The sequence below is a fragment of the Gracilinanus agilis genome, chromosome 2, assembly GCF_016433145.1.
Source record: "Gracilinanus agilis isolate LMUSP501 chromosome 2, AgileGrace, whole genome shotgun sequence".
NCBI classification, from domain to species: Eukaryota; Metazoa; Chordata; class Mammalia; order Didelphimorphia; family Didelphidae; genus Gracilinanus; species Gracilinanus agilis.
This window is the reverse complement of record NC_058131.1, coordinates 516,672,515-516,689,725: the sequence shown is the minus strand read 5'-3', so window position 1 is coordinate 516,689,725 and position 17,211 is coordinate 516,672,515. Positions and strand designations below refer to the sequence as shown.

General features: G+C 34.2%; 1 protein-coding gene across 2 annotated transcripts in view; it reads left to right on the top strand.

Annotated features, from left to right (window-relative positions):
• PRKD1 (protein kinase D1) overlaps positions 1–17,211 on the top strand; it is a 181,023-nt gene that overhangs the window by 144,562 nt on the left and 19,250 nt on the right. For both annotated transcript variants that reach the window (XM_044665050.1, XM_044665051.1), the window contains 3 exons: positions 9,054–9,215; positions 9,817–9,915; positions 12,506–12,773. In XM_044665050.1, the coding sequence (XP_044520985.1) occupies positions 9,054–9,215; positions 9,817–9,915; positions 12,506–12,773 (529 nt within the window). The remainder of the gene's footprint in view (positions 1–9,053; positions 9,216–9,816; positions 9,916–12,505; positions 12,774–17,211) is intronic.

Here is a 17,211-nt window from a genome sequence, read left to right as displayed (position 1 = left end):
AGAAATGGAAATAGCGTTAAACCATAACCTGTAATCTGAAGTCTCATAACATTCCATCCTCAATGTAACTTCCTGGATTAAGAAGGATGACAAAAGATTGTTCCTTCACCATTTGAATTCATTTTCATTATCCGTGCTCTTAAAAGGAGAATAGTATGGCATAAATGGCTTATATATGCTTTTCCTCTACTCATAGCTTTTCCAAAGGTACTTGTAAGAAAGAGATAAGGAACTTGGAGACCAGCTTTTAGGATCATGATAGAGGTATAGAGTTTAACCTCTTCTCCCACTCCTTTTGAAATTTTCCCTCTAAATAGATTTTCACATGGACTTGTGACCACATCTAATTAGGAACTCCCTTTAAGTAAAAGAATTTTAAATTCTTTATGATGGCTTAGTACAAACACAATGAAATTGCTGAAAGACAAATAAAATATGGCATACCCAGACATCTTTTTACATGCAGGGATCAGTGAGGAGGTTGATTCATCTAGCAGTTGCTGTTTTATCTCACCCTTCACTTTCTCTTCCTTTGATTGGCATGTGTCCTCATTTCCCCCCAACTTGATCTGATCCTGCTGGTTATATGGTATCTCTGTCTAACTTAGAGATAAACAATAATCACCGCGAATCCTCTACCTAGATCAGCATGATTCTTCTGAGCACTTTCACAATAGCTAGATTTACTTAAAAGTCAGATATACTTCCATCTTCACTGAATCAATAGCCACAACATAAAACTGAAATGAGACAATGTCTGGGACACAGACAACAGTTCTTGCCACAGTCTGAGGACTTGCACAAATTGATTTTTTAACAGTGAGAATTCATACTCATGCTGGCATCTCTTGTTAGACCTCTTATATTTGCTACTTCCTTTGTCCTTCCCATAAAAGCCTTGGAATTCAGGTCAACTGTTTTCTTTGGGACATGATATCCATGAGGTTGCCATGTTGTGATTATCTAGATAAAGAAGGGACATCAGTTTAGGGATGGCATGATTTCTTTACAACACTGACATAAATTTCATACTTTTGAACTCCTTAAACCTGAAAAAATAAACAAGCACCCTTATTTTCATCTCCTTTACTTATCAAAAGTAAAAAGCAAATAAAAAAGAAACCAAAAAAAGAATCTCACTGTTATTAAAAATATAAAGATGCATCATATTTTAAATGTTTCAGAATCTAAGGTTATTTGTTACCTGTTCTATGTAGGGCACTATGCTAGATATTTTCATCTCAATTGTAAAGAAAATTATATACCATATGAAACAGCCACAATATTGTCATATACTGTACCTAGAGCCAAGAAAAATGAGGTTCAAATCCTGCCTTCTTATCTGTTAGTCACAGACAAGTTATCTAATCTATCTACTTATTTGTAAAATGAGGAATAATACTTCCGACACCTCACACATCATTGGTTGTGAGGTTCAATAAAAAAACAGAAAACTAAAATAATAGTAAATATATATATATATACATATATAGTGTTTTGCAAACCTAGCACTATGTCAATGTCATTATTATTATCTCTACTTTTCCTTTATAAACTATTTCTACAAATTGCATATATAATTTGTGGAAATGTGGACTAGATGTGATATACATATCTAGCTCATTGACTTATGTTTAAATAATAGGAAAATCTAAAAATCAGCCCGTTGGCTTATGTTTAAATAGTAGGAAAATCAGAAATCAATCAACAAGCATTTAGTAAGCACCAATAGCATTCTTTATTTTCTCTCAGTATCATTCTATTCTTAATCCTTGCAATGAAGTTTCTGATGTTTTCCTCCCACTGAAACTACCAATGTTCTAAAATTGTCAGTGATCTCTTATTTGTAAAAATCCAGTCATCTTTTCTCAATCCCCATTCTCCTAGACCTCTCTGCAAACTTTTGACACTTGATTCCCCTCACCTCCTTAATGTTCTCTTCTTTCTAGGTTTTTCAGTTACTACTCTTTCCTATTTCTCTTCTTACTTCTGTGACTATTCCTCTTCTCTCTCCTTTCCTGCATCCTCTTCCAGCTCACAATCTTCTGCCCTTACATAAGTATCTCTCAGTGTTTTGTGCTAGGCCCACTGTCTTCTCCCACTATAACACTTCTCTTGGCGATCTCATCAGCTTTTAGGGATTTAATTACAGTCTCTATGCTGATGATTTCCAAATCTACTTATCCTGCCCTTTAGCCCTTCCATCTCTCCAGCTGCCTTTCAGTCTTGTCTTAAACTGGATAACTACCAGATACCTTAAACTAAAAATATCCAAAACAGAATTCATTATATTTCTCCTAAACTTTCCCCATTTCTACCTTCCTATTATTGCAGAGGAATAACTCCATTAGCCTCAAATTCCTATTCCCTCAGCCTTGTAACTAAGGAGTTATCCTCAATTTCTCACTATCTCTTGCCCAAACCCAGCTCCCCCCCACCCCAATAAAATCTATTGCCAAGGATTGTCTTTTTCACCATCTCTCATGTATACTGCCTTCTCATCACTTTAAATTAGGCACTGATCACCTCATGCCTGAACTGTTACAATAGCCTGTTGGCAGGTCTGCCCCCTCTCATCTCTCCCCCACTCAAATCCATCCTATTCAGCCATCAAAGTGATTTTTCCTAAAACAGGTCTGATATCACTCCCCCTACTCAAAGAATTCCAGTGGTTCTCTATCACTTCCAGGTTCAAATACAAAATGCCATGTTTGGCACTTGAAGTCCTTCATAACCTAGCCAGTACTACCTTCCCAGTCTCCTCACACATTATATTATGCCCGTTTACCTCTCTCCTTGTACCCCTGCACCCATCAAAGACACCTAGTACTTCTCAGTCCAGTAACACTGACTTCCTGATGGCTCCCTGAATAAGACACTCCATCCATTGGCTTTTAGAATTTCATGTCCCCCATGCCTGAAATGTTCCACCTCATCAATTCCACTTACTGACTTTCCTGGCTTTCCTTATGTCCTAAATAAAATTCCATCTACTATAAGAAGCCATTCCCAAACCTTCTTAATTCTAGTCCTTTCTTTCTTTTAAATATTTCCTATTCAGTTTGTATATAGCTTACTTTGCAGGTATTTATTTGCGTGTTTTCTCCCCAATTGTTCCTTGAAGGAAAAGGACTGTCTTTTGCTTCTTTTGTATCCCCAAAGCTTAGCACAGTGTTTAGCATTTACTAGTCACTTAATAAATGTTTATTAATTAATTAAACCATGTTGTTCTTAATGAAATAAAAAGACAAAATACATCTGGTTTTCTTCTCCTTCTTTTATGTGCATGGATGCCATTCTAAGGGTTAGAGGGAAAATATGAACCTCAGAAAAACTTTGTTTAATTTAGAACAGAATCAGAGTCTGTGGGATAATTTCTTGATTCCAAAAACTACAGAAATGTAAACTATTAGAACCTGGGAAGTTTAAAGATATATGAGATTTAGTTTAACATGAATCCAACAAAAATAAAACTCACATAATCCATTAGCTAAAAATAAATTTATTTAAATTTTCTTTTTTCCTGTTTCATTCCTTTCTTGTTCTTCCCTCAAAAAATAAAATGCTTTATAAAATAAATTTATTCATCTATTATATTTACATTTTCTATGTAACTCAAATAAGAAAAATCAATTTTTATGATATTCAAGTGATTATTTACTCCAAGACTTTCAAACAAATAACTTATATTCACCTCATGGATATGCCATCAATCTGTTGTGTGAATGACACACTACTTTTTCCTGTGCTGGTCCAAATCTTACATTTCCTGAAAACCAGATTACTTAAATGTAACAAGCAGATGGTCAGAGTCCCATACACTGATGGCATTTGTTTTGCCATGAAAATGGGTCTTTGAATTTCTGGGCAACAGTTGATGTGTTAGTAAACATATTCTCTACACTATATTCCACTTCAGGTGTTGAGGCCAATGGCCTTCTTTCTTTCCCTTAAGTAAATTGGTTAGTCTGGAAGTTGTTGAAAAAACATTTAAGCCATTAAGTGATTCCATTTGGAAAGCAATCATATTAATTAGAATGGAAAATTCACATTATGAACTTGTCATATTAGCCAGTTAAGTCCAGGTTCCCCTCCCCCCCCTCCCCCTGGAGCTATTCTCAGAATTTTAAAAGATTTTTTTTAGAGTTACACAAAGAGAAAAAAAGAAATGCGGTGGTGTTTTTTTGTGTTGTTTCCCAGCTTGTTCTTACCTTCACCTCTACTACCATCTTCAAATGCCACAATCTCCAGGCTGCCAAAGGGCATATTTCTTTTCAGTAGTGTAACAACAAAATCATAATAAATGAGGAATTGGATACATTTGATCTTTATTTTCTTTCCTTTGTCTCTTTCAAATGCAAAAATTGAATTGGACATTTATGTCTATTTAGGCACAATAGAACCAGGAGCTCAAAAACAAATAGGACTCACTCTAGTAGCTTTGTCCAAAACATAAGGGAATTGTCAGAATATCTTATTTTTAATGGTCTATTTTATATGAGTACAACACAGAAAATATCATAGTTACATTCCTTCAACATTAAATGGATTTTATAGATATGGGTGTTACCATGTCGAGGACAGATTAAAAACAAACAAAAAGCATTTTCCAAGAGACTAAAAATATTCTTAGTTCAACAGGTGAAAGGCCTCTAATGTCCTAAGTCTTGATTTCTACATAGATCACAACAGTTCAAGAAAACCAATTACTATGGCATGAGAGGATTTATGATCCACACTGGTGGAGGGAGCCATCACCCATTTGAAATTATAGATTCTTGTAGCATGGAAGTATATATAGGGAATCTAAATTTGCGTGTATAAATGTATAATATGTATAATAAACACACACACAATCCTTGAGTTTGGAATTTCTTTGTGGTTGTTTAGTCATTTCAGTCCTGTCTAACTCTTTAGGAGCCCATTTGGCATTTTCTTAATTGAGATAGTGGAGTGGTTTTCCATTTACTACTCCAGTTCATTTTACAGATGAAAAAATTATAAACCACAGGGTGTAAGTATCTGAGACTGGGATTTGAACCTAAGTCTTCCAGATTCCAGACCCAGCACTTTATCCTTTCTCGTGGAACTGACACAATTGCTGATTCTTTACTTGACTTCATTCCGTCCAGACTACTAATTTCCCTTCTGGCATACCTCTTCTACCTATTTAAGCCTTTCTGTTCTTTAAAGGCTCACTTCATATGTAAACTCTACAAAATCTCCCTTGATCTTATAGATCAGTGGTTCCCAAATTGTTTTGGCCTACCCACCCCCTTTCCAGAAAAAAAATATTACTTAGCCCCCTGGAAATTAATTTTTTAAATTTTAATAGCAGTTAATAGAAAAGATAAATGCACCTATGGCCAACACTGCCCTCCCTGGATCGCTGCAGCACCCACCAGGGGGCGGTTAGCGCCCACTTTGAGAATCACTGTTCTAGATGAAAAGGGATCTTTCCTCACATATATTATGACATTGTGCACCTCTCTTTTACCCTTTCCAGTCTTTCATAAAATACTTGAACCTACTCATTCCCCACTTTCTATTCAAAACTTCCTGAGGCCCCCAAAATAATTTCTCTTCTTTGGATCTCTAGTACATAGTACAATATTTTTCACAAAGTTAGCACTAAATAAAGCTTTTATTTTTTAAATGAGAGTCAATTTACAGATCTGACAAGACTCACAGGCCAACCTCACCAGTTATGAGGGTCATATCATTTGGCATTAAATACAAAGGCATATTAGATTAGGTGCTAGTCATAGGTCATTCATTGTTTGCAACCTATAAAACCCAAGTATGTAGATTATCATTTGCCATTTATCTTTAACTATCTAGGCCAGTGATGGGCAAACTTTTTAAAGAGGGGGCCAAAGGAAAAGAAATGCTCATCTGTCAGTCTGTTTCTAAGGCAACTCTTTCAAAGTTTAATTGTATTGTATCCTACTCATTGTATTCGTCAGATTAAGAATAATGTCACTGGGCCAGATAGGACATTTCAGGGGGCTGCATCTGGCCCTTGGGCAGGCTGTAGTTTACCCATTACTGATATAGACTAAAATTTTCTTGTGTCTAAAGGACTCAAAAAAATCTTTTTAACAACTTAGGAGCCACTTTCTATATGAAAACTTTTATTCTCATGGAGAACTTAACTCTTTCTCCCCAAAATTACTTTGTATTTTTTTATTTTGAAATTTTCTCTCCAGTTCAGCAAAACATTATTAAATGCCAGCTATGGGTTAGGCACTTAGGATATAAAATTAAAAGAGTCATTACCTGCTCTAAAAGAGCTTATAATCTCCTGGGAAGATACAATACAAAGAGAGATAAATAATATGTAATATATATTAACTAATTACAAAATAGTTGGGGGTGTTGGGTGTTAATAACTGGAGGAAACATTCAAAACCTCTTTGAGAATAGTGCTTTAGCAAAGCTTTGAAGGCTCCTATGACATGTCAAGGCCGCTAGGTGGTACAGTGAGTAGAGTGCAGGGTCTGGAGCCAGGAAGGACTCATCTTCTTGAATTTAAATCTGACTTGACACATATTATCTGTGTGGCCTTGGAAAAGTCATTTAAACCCTATTTGCCTTAGTTTCCTATCTGTCAAATGAGCTGCCAAAGGAACCCAAATGGCATATGAAGAATCAGACACAATTCCGAACAACTGAACATAGAAGGTAAAGCATGAAAACGAAGAAGGACATACTGGGCATGGGGTCAGATTTTTTTCTTTATTCCAAAATGTTATTTTCCCAGTTACATGTAACAATAAATTTCAATATGTTTTCTGAAATCATAAGATCCAAACTGTCTCTCTTCCTCCCTTCCCTCCCTTCTCAGAGATGATAAACAGTTTGTTCCGGGTTATACATATATTATCATGCAAAACATATTTCCTTATTGGTCATTGTTATAAGAGAATCATCAAATAAAACCAAATTCCCAAGTTAAAACTGTAAATAAAAGTATGAAAAATAGTATGTTTTGATCTGCATCTAACTCCCAACAGTTCTTTCTCTGGAGGTGGATAGCATTCTTTTAAGTCCTTCAGAATTGTCGTGGATCGTGATAGTGTTGAAAATAGCTAAGTTTTTCACCATACAATATTTCTGTTACTGTGTACAGTGTTCTTCCGATTCTGTTTATTTTGCTCTTCATAAGTTCATATAGGCCTTTCTGAAATTGTCCTGCTTGTTGTTTCTTATAACACAATAGTATTTCATCCCAAAATATACCACAATTTCTTCAGCCATTCCCCAGTTGATCGATATCTCCTCAGTTTCCAATTCTTTGCCAACACAAAAAGAATAGCTATACATATTTTTGTATAGGTAGATCCTTTCCCCTTTTTATGATGTCTTTGGGATACAGATGCAGTATTGATATTACAGAAATCGAAGTGTATATGCACAATTTTATAGCCCTTTAGGCATAGTTCCCAATTACGCTCCAAAATAGTTGAATCAATTTAAAACTCCACCAAAAATGCATTAGTGTATGTGATCAATTTCTGAAAAGGCATGGAAGCAGAGGATGAAATGATCTATATGGTGAACATTAAGTTGGCCACTTTGGGCTGGAAAGGATCATGTATTTTTTGTGTGTGTTGTTTGCTTCCCCCATTGGAAGCTTCTTAAGGCCAGTAATTTTTTTCATTTTTGCCTTTACCTTCTTTTTGCATAATGCCAAGCAGATAGAAAGGTCATATATGCATAATAAGCAAAAAATCAGGTGAATTTTCCCAGATAGATATAAGTGGTGGTTTCATAATAGTAATCCCCAGATAAAATTGCTGAAAATTCCAATTCAATTTAGTGAGAGTTGATCAAACTCCTACTGTCTTCCAGGCATTTTGCTATGTGCCAAATAAGGTCATATCTGACGTCCAAAAAAAAATCTCCCAAATGCTAGTAATTAAATAAATAAAAATTAAAGCAATTTCAATGTTCCGCTTCACATTTATTAGCTCAGCAAAGCTGACAAATAGGAAGTGACAAAAGTTGGGTGTATTTATGAAAAATAGGTACATTAATGTTCAGTTGGTAGAGCTGTGCTTTGCTATTGCCATTCTGGAAAGTATCTTGGAACTATGCTCCAAAAGTTACTAAACTGTAATTGCTTTTGACCCACAACACCCAAAGAGAAATAAAAGAAAGAAGAAAATCTCCTATACCAACAAATATATTGATTGTGCTCATTTTGTAGCAGCAAAGAACCAGAAAATAAAGAGATGCCATGAACTGGCGAATGACATTTTGAAGAAATATTTTGCTACATTAATGTAGTAGAATATTATTATACTGTAAGAAAGATAAAGATGGTTTCAGAGAAACCTTGGAAGACCTGATGAACTGATACAGAGTGAAGTGAGCAGAACCAGAACAATTCATATCAGTGTTACAAAAATGAATAATTTGTAAAACTTAGAAGACTCTGATTAATGCATTTGTCAACTATAATTCCAGAAGATCTATGATGAAGAATCTCTTATGAAAAAGAAGTGATGGACTGATAGGCAGAATGAGATTTTTTCTTGGACATGGACAGCATGGAAATGCTTTACTTTACAATTTTTTGTTGAGAAGGTTTTGCATTTTTTCCATGTAGGAAGTGGAAGAGATAAGGAAAAAATGCTTAATCTTAATGAACAAACAAAAAAGATTAAAAATAGTAAAATGACCTTAGTAAAGAGGCAGAATAGAGAAGTGCACGGTTTCAAAGCCAGAGGGACCTTAAGTTCAAGTCCAGCCTCTTTCATAAAAAGTCAGACATGACTGAAATGACTGAACAACAAGGAAAATGTGGGTCTTATATGAAGGAAGGGAATGCCATTGTCCAGACAGAAGAACTAAAGATATTTTTATAGAGATATAAAAATTGAAACAATATGATGCAGCATATGTAGAATTTGGAAGAGCTAAGAAATCTTAGCTGTAGATTCCTCCATAGCTTTAAGTATGAACAGTTTTATTTAATCAGAGAGTCTGCCAAAGAGTATTAAAAAGAAAAACTCATTTTCTTCAAGTGCTTTATTTATCTTTAATAGAACCTTCATCACCCTGGTGTTGTAAATTTGGAGTGTATGTTTGAGACGCCTGAAAGAGTGTTTGTTGTTATGGAAAAACTCCATGGAGACATGCTGGAGATGATCTTGTCAAGTGAAAAGGGCAGGTTGCCAGAGCACATAACGAAGTTTTTAATTACCCAGGTAAGGAATCAATTAGAGATCTACAAAAATAATATTTAATATCAAATGTTATCCATGTTTATATTTTTTAGCCTTATTTTTCAGGCCCTTCCCCCAAAGTCTACACTATAACATAAATGTGAAGTGATTTATTATTTTTATGATATTATAAAATTATCAAGGAGCTTGAACTATGCTATCTAGAAGTTACTGTAGTTTGCTGTTACATATTTTGGAAACTAGTAAAAGTCAAAGGTGGGAAAGGCAAAATTTAGTTCTCTCAAGATGAAATGAGTATTTCTGTCTGCTGTTTGAACTGTTAACAGAACTTTCCTATGACATTTTATGCCACTTCCACTATCTAGTCTTGGTAACCAGAAAAACACCACAATACATTTTTCTGCCTTCAACTCCAAAACAAATAATATATGAGATACACATATTATTTAATGCATGCATAGGTATACGTAATTTTAAAATCACATTGCACTCTTCAGAGTATGAAGAGAGGTCTGCATGGTGTGGATTACTATAGTGATCTGATTACTGGCTTAACATTTAGAGTATAATTTACATTAGTGTAAAAAAAAAAACACTATACACTGGTTTTTCTTCTTAACAGATACTTGTTGCCTTGAGGCATCTTCATTTTAAAAATGTTGTTCACTGTGATCTGAAACCAGAAAATGTGTTGTTGGCATCGGCCGATCCTTTCCCACAGGTGAGTATTAGATACTTCTTGGTAAAATACCAGACCCTCTCTACCATTCATAATGTGTTTTGTCACCTCTTTCTCAAACCATTTACTTAATTGCAGTTTTCTCAGCCACATTTCCATCCATTAATTGTCCTATTAATTTCAGCATCAAAAACATATTGGGAAAAAAAAACAAAACATATTGGGCACTTAAAACATTTCTTGATCGTTAATTAATATTACATTTGTGATATTCCTTCTGCATTTGAAACCATCAGCACTACATTACTTTAATATAACCACTGCCAATTCATCACTCCTTTGTTTACCTTATTTGACTTTCTGTAATTTCTAATTCTGTGGTTTCTGCTAAAGAACAACCAGTCCTGTGTTAATTCAAATCAATTCAATAAGTCTATTTATCATCTCTTATGTACCAGACATTGTGCTAGGCGTGCCAAGAACACAAAAACATAAATGAGATGATACCTGCCATCAAGGAATTTCAGTTCTCCTGAGTAGATGCAACTGGCTTAATAATAAATGTAAAAAATAAAATAAATTCAAAATTATTTGGGGGTACAGTTGGAGAAACCCGGAAGGTCTTAGAACTAAGTCTTAAAAGGGTTGCAAGAGATGAAGGTAGGGGGCAGCTGGGTGCTTCAGTACATTGAGAGCCAGGCCCAGAGATGGGAGGTCCTGGGTTCAAATCTGGCCCCAGACACTTCCTAGCTGTGTGACCCTAGGCAAGTCACTTGACCCCCATTGCCTAGCTATTTCCGCTCTTCTGCCTAAGACAGAAGGTAAAAGTTTTTAAAAATAATAATAAAATAAAAAAGAGATGAAGGTAAAGAGTAAAGAGAGAGCATTCCAGCAATGGGGGAAGGAGAGACCTATGCAAAAGTACAGTAGCAGAACATACATCACAATGAGAGCCAAAAGACCTGTTTGGCTGGAACATTAAATATATAAAAAGGATTAAGTGTCATTGGCCTGGAGTTTAAGCTAGAGCTAGATTACAAAGATGTCTAAATACCAAATAAAGGACTTTATATGTTTTCTTAGAATCAATGGGGGAGCCGCTGAACTCTTTCAGCAAGAGATTGGGCTGGTCAGACTTATACTTTCAGATCACTTTGGCAGCAACCAATAATTAAAATGCTAGACTGAAATGAATGTAGATGTTTGAATATTTAGAAATGAGCTCATATTCTTAGTTATCTCAACTCATTAATTACAAAACCAGTCAATAAGCATGTACTTTATTTGCTAGGCCTTTGACCAAGTGCTGGGGTTACAAAGAAAAGCAAAAATTATTCTGTAATCACTAGAAGTTCAGTCTAAGAGGTTAGACAACATGCAAATAACTATGTAAAAAGAAGATATCCACAGAATAAATTGGAGATAAACTAGAAGGAAAGAAACTAGAATTAAAGAGATCAAGAAAGTTTTCTTGCAAAAGATTCAATTTTATTTAGGGCTTGCAAGAAGCCAGAGAAGCCAGGTAAGGTAATAGGAGATGGAGCTGAAGGAGAGAACTCTAGGCTTGGGTTTTAGTCAATGAAAATGACCAGAGTTCAGAGATAGTGTTGTGTGATGAACGACAAAGAGGACAGTGTCATTGCACATCCTAGAGTGCATGGAGAAAGTAAAGGCATAAGAAAACTAAAAAGAAAGGAAAGGGTCAAATTATGAAAACCTTGGAATGCCACACAAAACATTTTATATTTAATCATGGAGATAATAAGGAGCCACTGGCCTTTTTCAAATATAGGTTGACATGATTAGACCTGTGTTTAGGAAGATTAGTTTTGACAGCTGAGTAGAAGATGAACTGGAGTGGGGAGAAACTTGGGAAACCAACAGCAGGCTATTGCAATATAATCCAGGCACGCAATAATGAGCTCTTTCACCAGGGTATTGTCAGTGTCAGAGGAGAAAAGTGGACATGAAAGATAGAAGTTTCAGAAGTAAGATGTATAGGACTTGAAAAAACATATTGGTTATGGGGCAAAGGAAGCAAGGAGTTGAGGATAACACCCAGATTGTAAACTGGGGTGTTTGGGAGGATTGTGGTGAGGATGGTGGTGCCTTTGTCAGTAATAGAAATGTTTGCAAGAGGGGAGTTCTCTTAGGGGAAGTTAATAAGTTTATTTTGGGACATGTTAAGTTTAAAATATCTAGTTGTTCTTTAGTAGAAGCTACAGAAAATAGACACTTAAGATATGCTTATTTGACTGGCTTTATAGTTAATGAGTTGGAGATGTGACCACTTCTAATAGGACATTGAGTTGGAAATGCTTAACAGGTAGTGGAAGATATGAAACTAAAGGTCAGGAGAGAGAGGTTAGGTTTGGAGATAAATAAATGTGAGAATTTTTATCCTAAAGGATGATAATTTAATCATGGAAACTGATGAGATCACTAATTAAAATAGTATGGAGGGAGAAGAATAAACTTTCTATGTACTATGAAAACAAATTAACACATTAACAATAATATATGTGAAGAGTTTTCCAGGCTTGGCTTTGAATAATACACACATAAAAAATTCAGGGAATAGAATGATGACATCTGTGCATTTAATTGTATTTCATATTTTAATTACACACAGGTGAAACTTTGTGACTTTGGTTTTGCTCGAATTATTGGAGAGAAGTCCTTCAGGAGGTCAGTGGTGGGCACACCAGCTTACCTCGCTCCAGAAGTTCTTAGGAACAAAGGCTATAATCGTTCTTTAGACATGTGGTCTGTTGGAGTCATCATCTACGTAAGCCTCAGTGGCACATTTCCATTTAATGAAGATGAAGATATACACGACCAAATCCAAAATGCAGCTTTCATGTATCCACCTAATCCCTGGAAGGAAATCTCTCCTGAAGGTAACATCTGTTTTAACTAGAATCTGCTCATATCACAAAGACTCACTATGGGGCAGACCAATTATATTGCATTATGGGAACCCCCGGATATTCTGAAAGTATAAAAAAAGGATAAAACATCTGACTAAATAGTTATTAGGGTGTTAAAAACATTTTCACTTTAATGTGAAAAATTTAAACTCATTGATGATGAAACTATTAGAACATTCTTCTTATGTCTGGCCTGGATACTTGTGCTTGCTACTTCTGCGGAGTCATCACACAGTAGTAATTAGGAATCTCTTTGTAAACTTAATTTGTTTCTATATAGGCTATATGGTACTGTGACAACAAGAGAGCAACTAAATAGATTCTCATTTTGATGAGGATAATTTTTTGTGTATGTGTGATTGGAAATGGTGTTTAAAGGGAGGCACTTGGTTTTTGAGATTATAGATATTTTTTAAACAATTTTGCAATTCTTTTACCTGTCTGTGTTTAGTATATAAATTAAACCCTATATATACATACACACACACACACACACACACACACACACACACACACACACAAGTATACAAATTGTAATTCTTGGGTAAATTTTATTTATATAGATAGAGGAAGACGTGTGTATAGACATACAAATATATATCTAAGAACTATAAATTGTGCATATGTGTATATAGTTACATGTTTATATACATGCAAATACATGTAAGAATTATAAAATTGTATATGCGTATATGCATACATATGCATATACATAAATTATATAATTTTATAATTCTTGTGATATATGTAAATATCTATATAAATATATATGATATATGTGTATGTGTCTATATAAATATATAAGAATAGTACAAAATCCCCATTTATCCAAATCTCCATATATCCCTGTATATATCCAAGAATTACTCTGTGTGTGTGTGTTGACTGATGTTTACTATACATCATTATCTGATAGATCCAGGGCATAACAAGAATTTTATTAGTAAGATTTTAAATGTATATTTTGTATACATATGGGAGATAATGTGGCAGTGCATATTGTGATAGGTTCATGTCCTGCCTTAGCTGTATAACCATGGATAAGTCATTTAGCATTTCAGTGTATCCAGCAAAGAATATATGTTTTCAGTGAGTTCTTTACCTGCATTGATAGAGGGACTTCCTTTAATAGTTCCCTACACAAATGAATTCACAAATTTTCTTTCCACTTTCTGCCCCAAAATAAAATCACACAATATATTGCTATTCTTTGGAAATTTTTTTCAACTGGGAGGGTTAAAATAAAAGTTTTCTGATTAACTTCAGGGCAGCTTCAGATGTAAATAAAGATTTAATAGAGTGATATCCTTAAATATCCCCTATGTGGTTCCCTAATTTTCAATTTAAACCCCAAGAAGATATAAGACTGACATTTTTCAAAATATAAACAGAAGATACCAGACTCTATCATTTTTCAATATATAGACAATGTCCATCCATAAAATGGTTCATATTCATGAAAATTTAGTCTAAATTTATATTTCTCAAAAAAAGGAAAAAACATTGTGATTTGTGTCAGAAATTCCCATTGTCAAAACCTTCCTGAAACTATTCCTACTGTTTTGCAGCCCTGAGAATGGTTCATAACTTGGCATGTTTTCTCCAGTAGTACCATTTCCTATTCTCCAGAAATCCCTAAACAATATATTTTTACTAAGTTATGCAAGCATTACTGTGACTATTTATTGCAAGCTCATTTTGCCTTTTGGGGTGTCATTACAAATGCTTTATTTAATGGGAAAAGAAAAATCCTTTAGTCAATGGATCATATTCATATCTAACAATTTTGTTTGGATTACTTTTCACTGCTTCAGAAGGTTAAAGCTGAACTAGCTCAGAGAGATACTCTTCCCACCCACCCCCACTCTAACCCACCCCCATCTATAGAGTATCATTAAAAGTAATGCTGTGGAAATGGTGAAAAGTGCTTGAATATAAACTGTCAATAGTAACCTAAGATCATGTTACTATTACAACTACTAAACATCATAAGTGACCATTACCAGTGCTTTGGGGTTACCATTAGCAACATCATCTATATCCTATAAATAATATTAAAAAAGCATTCAAATGCCATAGATCCAGATGGAAGGTATCAATTATAAGACAACTGTAGTTTACTCTCAAATACTTGTCAAATATTTAGACCAATATAGTAAATGTAGAATGTTAAATATCCTTTAATACTACATGAGGTAAGAAAAAGGAGATTGAAATGTAGAACATCCTTGTGATCTAATCTTGTCAGGAAAATTTTTAAACACCTTTAATGTTTAAAATGATTAAACCTCTACTCCAAAAATCCCAGAAGGTAGTCAGACATTTTTCCTGGCAGGCATGAGGGAAAGGAGGAAGGTCTTCACTTGTAAATTTTTCTTGGCATATGGAGAGAAGAGTAGGACCTGACTTTTAGGAATCCTGCCCTACCAGCAGCATTGGAAAATGGTTAGCCTTGCACTTTGGATGTATTTAAGAAGGGGGCTCAGCTTGAGCTGGACCTTGAAGGATGGATAGAATTTGTAAATATGGAAAAGGGAGAATTTTAAACAAAAAAGGGAGGAATGAATATTCATATGAATGAAAGCTTATAGGGGAATATGAGACAATTTTTAAACCTATAGTTATTTGCATGATGGATTTTGTATTTATAATTAGTTACACTAATGTGGATATATCTGATATTTCCAGCACATCATACCAGATAATGCAAAGACAAACTCACTATAAAACATGTAACCTCACTTCTGAGTTTATACCTGCCAATAGAGTGATACTAAGAGTTAATTTAGGAAACTCTAGACTGCCAAGCCAAAGTCTAGAGCAAGTTAAAAAAAAATCAAGCAGATTTGTTAGTGCAAATCATGACATTACAAATATAATATTTCATTTGCAATAAGTGCTCCCAGACATCCTTATATGAGCCACCCTTACCAATTACTTATCCTTCTTAGTATGTCTATCCTACATAGCATGTACAATGAGTTAATGGCTTGTCCAGAGGACTAGAACCAAATGTGGATAACTACAGAAGGGCTATTATACTATTAAATAATTGAAAGTAGATTATATAATTATATAAATGTTTTTTCTGTTACAGAAACGTATATACATTATTGGGGTTTGATTTTTTTTTCCCCTCTATATGTGCATCTGTGTGTGGTTGGTGGAAAAAATAGAAAAGGAAAGGAAAAGTATAAGGACATGAACATTTTATTGTATTGCGCTGAAAAAGGAAACTTTTTTCCCTTCCTTTGGTAGATATCTATTTAATAGAATACACTAACTGATGATAGTAGTCTCATTTTATTTTTTTAACTTATTAATATGTTACAATAAAATTCTCAGATTTCTTCCACACTCCCTCCCCTCTCAGTATTAGAGAAGGCATTATATACAAGTCATTCTTCAAATAATATTTCTGTTGCTGTATATAATGTTCTCTTGGTTCTACTCATTTTAGTCTTCATAATTTCATGGAGATCTTTCCATATTTTTCTAAAATTAAATTACTCATCACGTCTTACAGCACAGTAGTATTCCATCACAATCATACGCCATGACTTGTTAGCCATTAACTAAATAAAGGACATTGCTGCAGTCACTAGTTCTTTGACATCACAAAGAGAATTGCTATAAAAATTCTAGAACTTTAGAATATTTTCTCCTGATCACCTTAGAAAATAAACCTAATAGTGGTATTGCTAGGCCAAAAGGGATACAGTTTTAATAATTCTTTTGACCTTACAAAAACATTTTCTATCCTACATTTCTTGTATTCTTCCTCTCTATAAACATAGGAGTCAAAGGTGAAGACAGAGAGATCATAGATGCATACCTACATGTATACATACATAGAGGATAGATAAAAGACAGTAAAAAGGATATAGAAAAAGATAGATAGAATATGTATATATATATAGGTCTATTTAATGAAGCTATTAAAGAAAAAATATGCAGGTTCTATTGGGGCCTTTCTGTAAAATGTTGAGCTATCTTATTAAAATCTTATATCATTTTACTTCTGTTAAATTAGAGCTCACTTAGCATAACCTTTAAATTTAATCACCTCTATTCATATTCATAAATAAACATATCATTTGAAAAATAGCTTCACTCTCAAATTTGACATATAAATAACCAAACAAATCTATCTATCTATAGCTATCTATATCTATATCTACATTTTTTAAAACTGGCTTGTTCATGAAGAACTCCTGCATAGATGTTTTTTTCCTTAATGGAAAATTTCTATAAATGATGTTGTGACTCATCTGGTTGACAGGGTTCTCTTTCAATCTGTTCTTGGCACTATATTGCTACCTATACAATAAATGTGGTATTTATGGAGAGAGAGAGAGAGAGAGAGAGAGAGAGAGAGAGAGAGAGAGAGCGCACTAACTAAAAAATG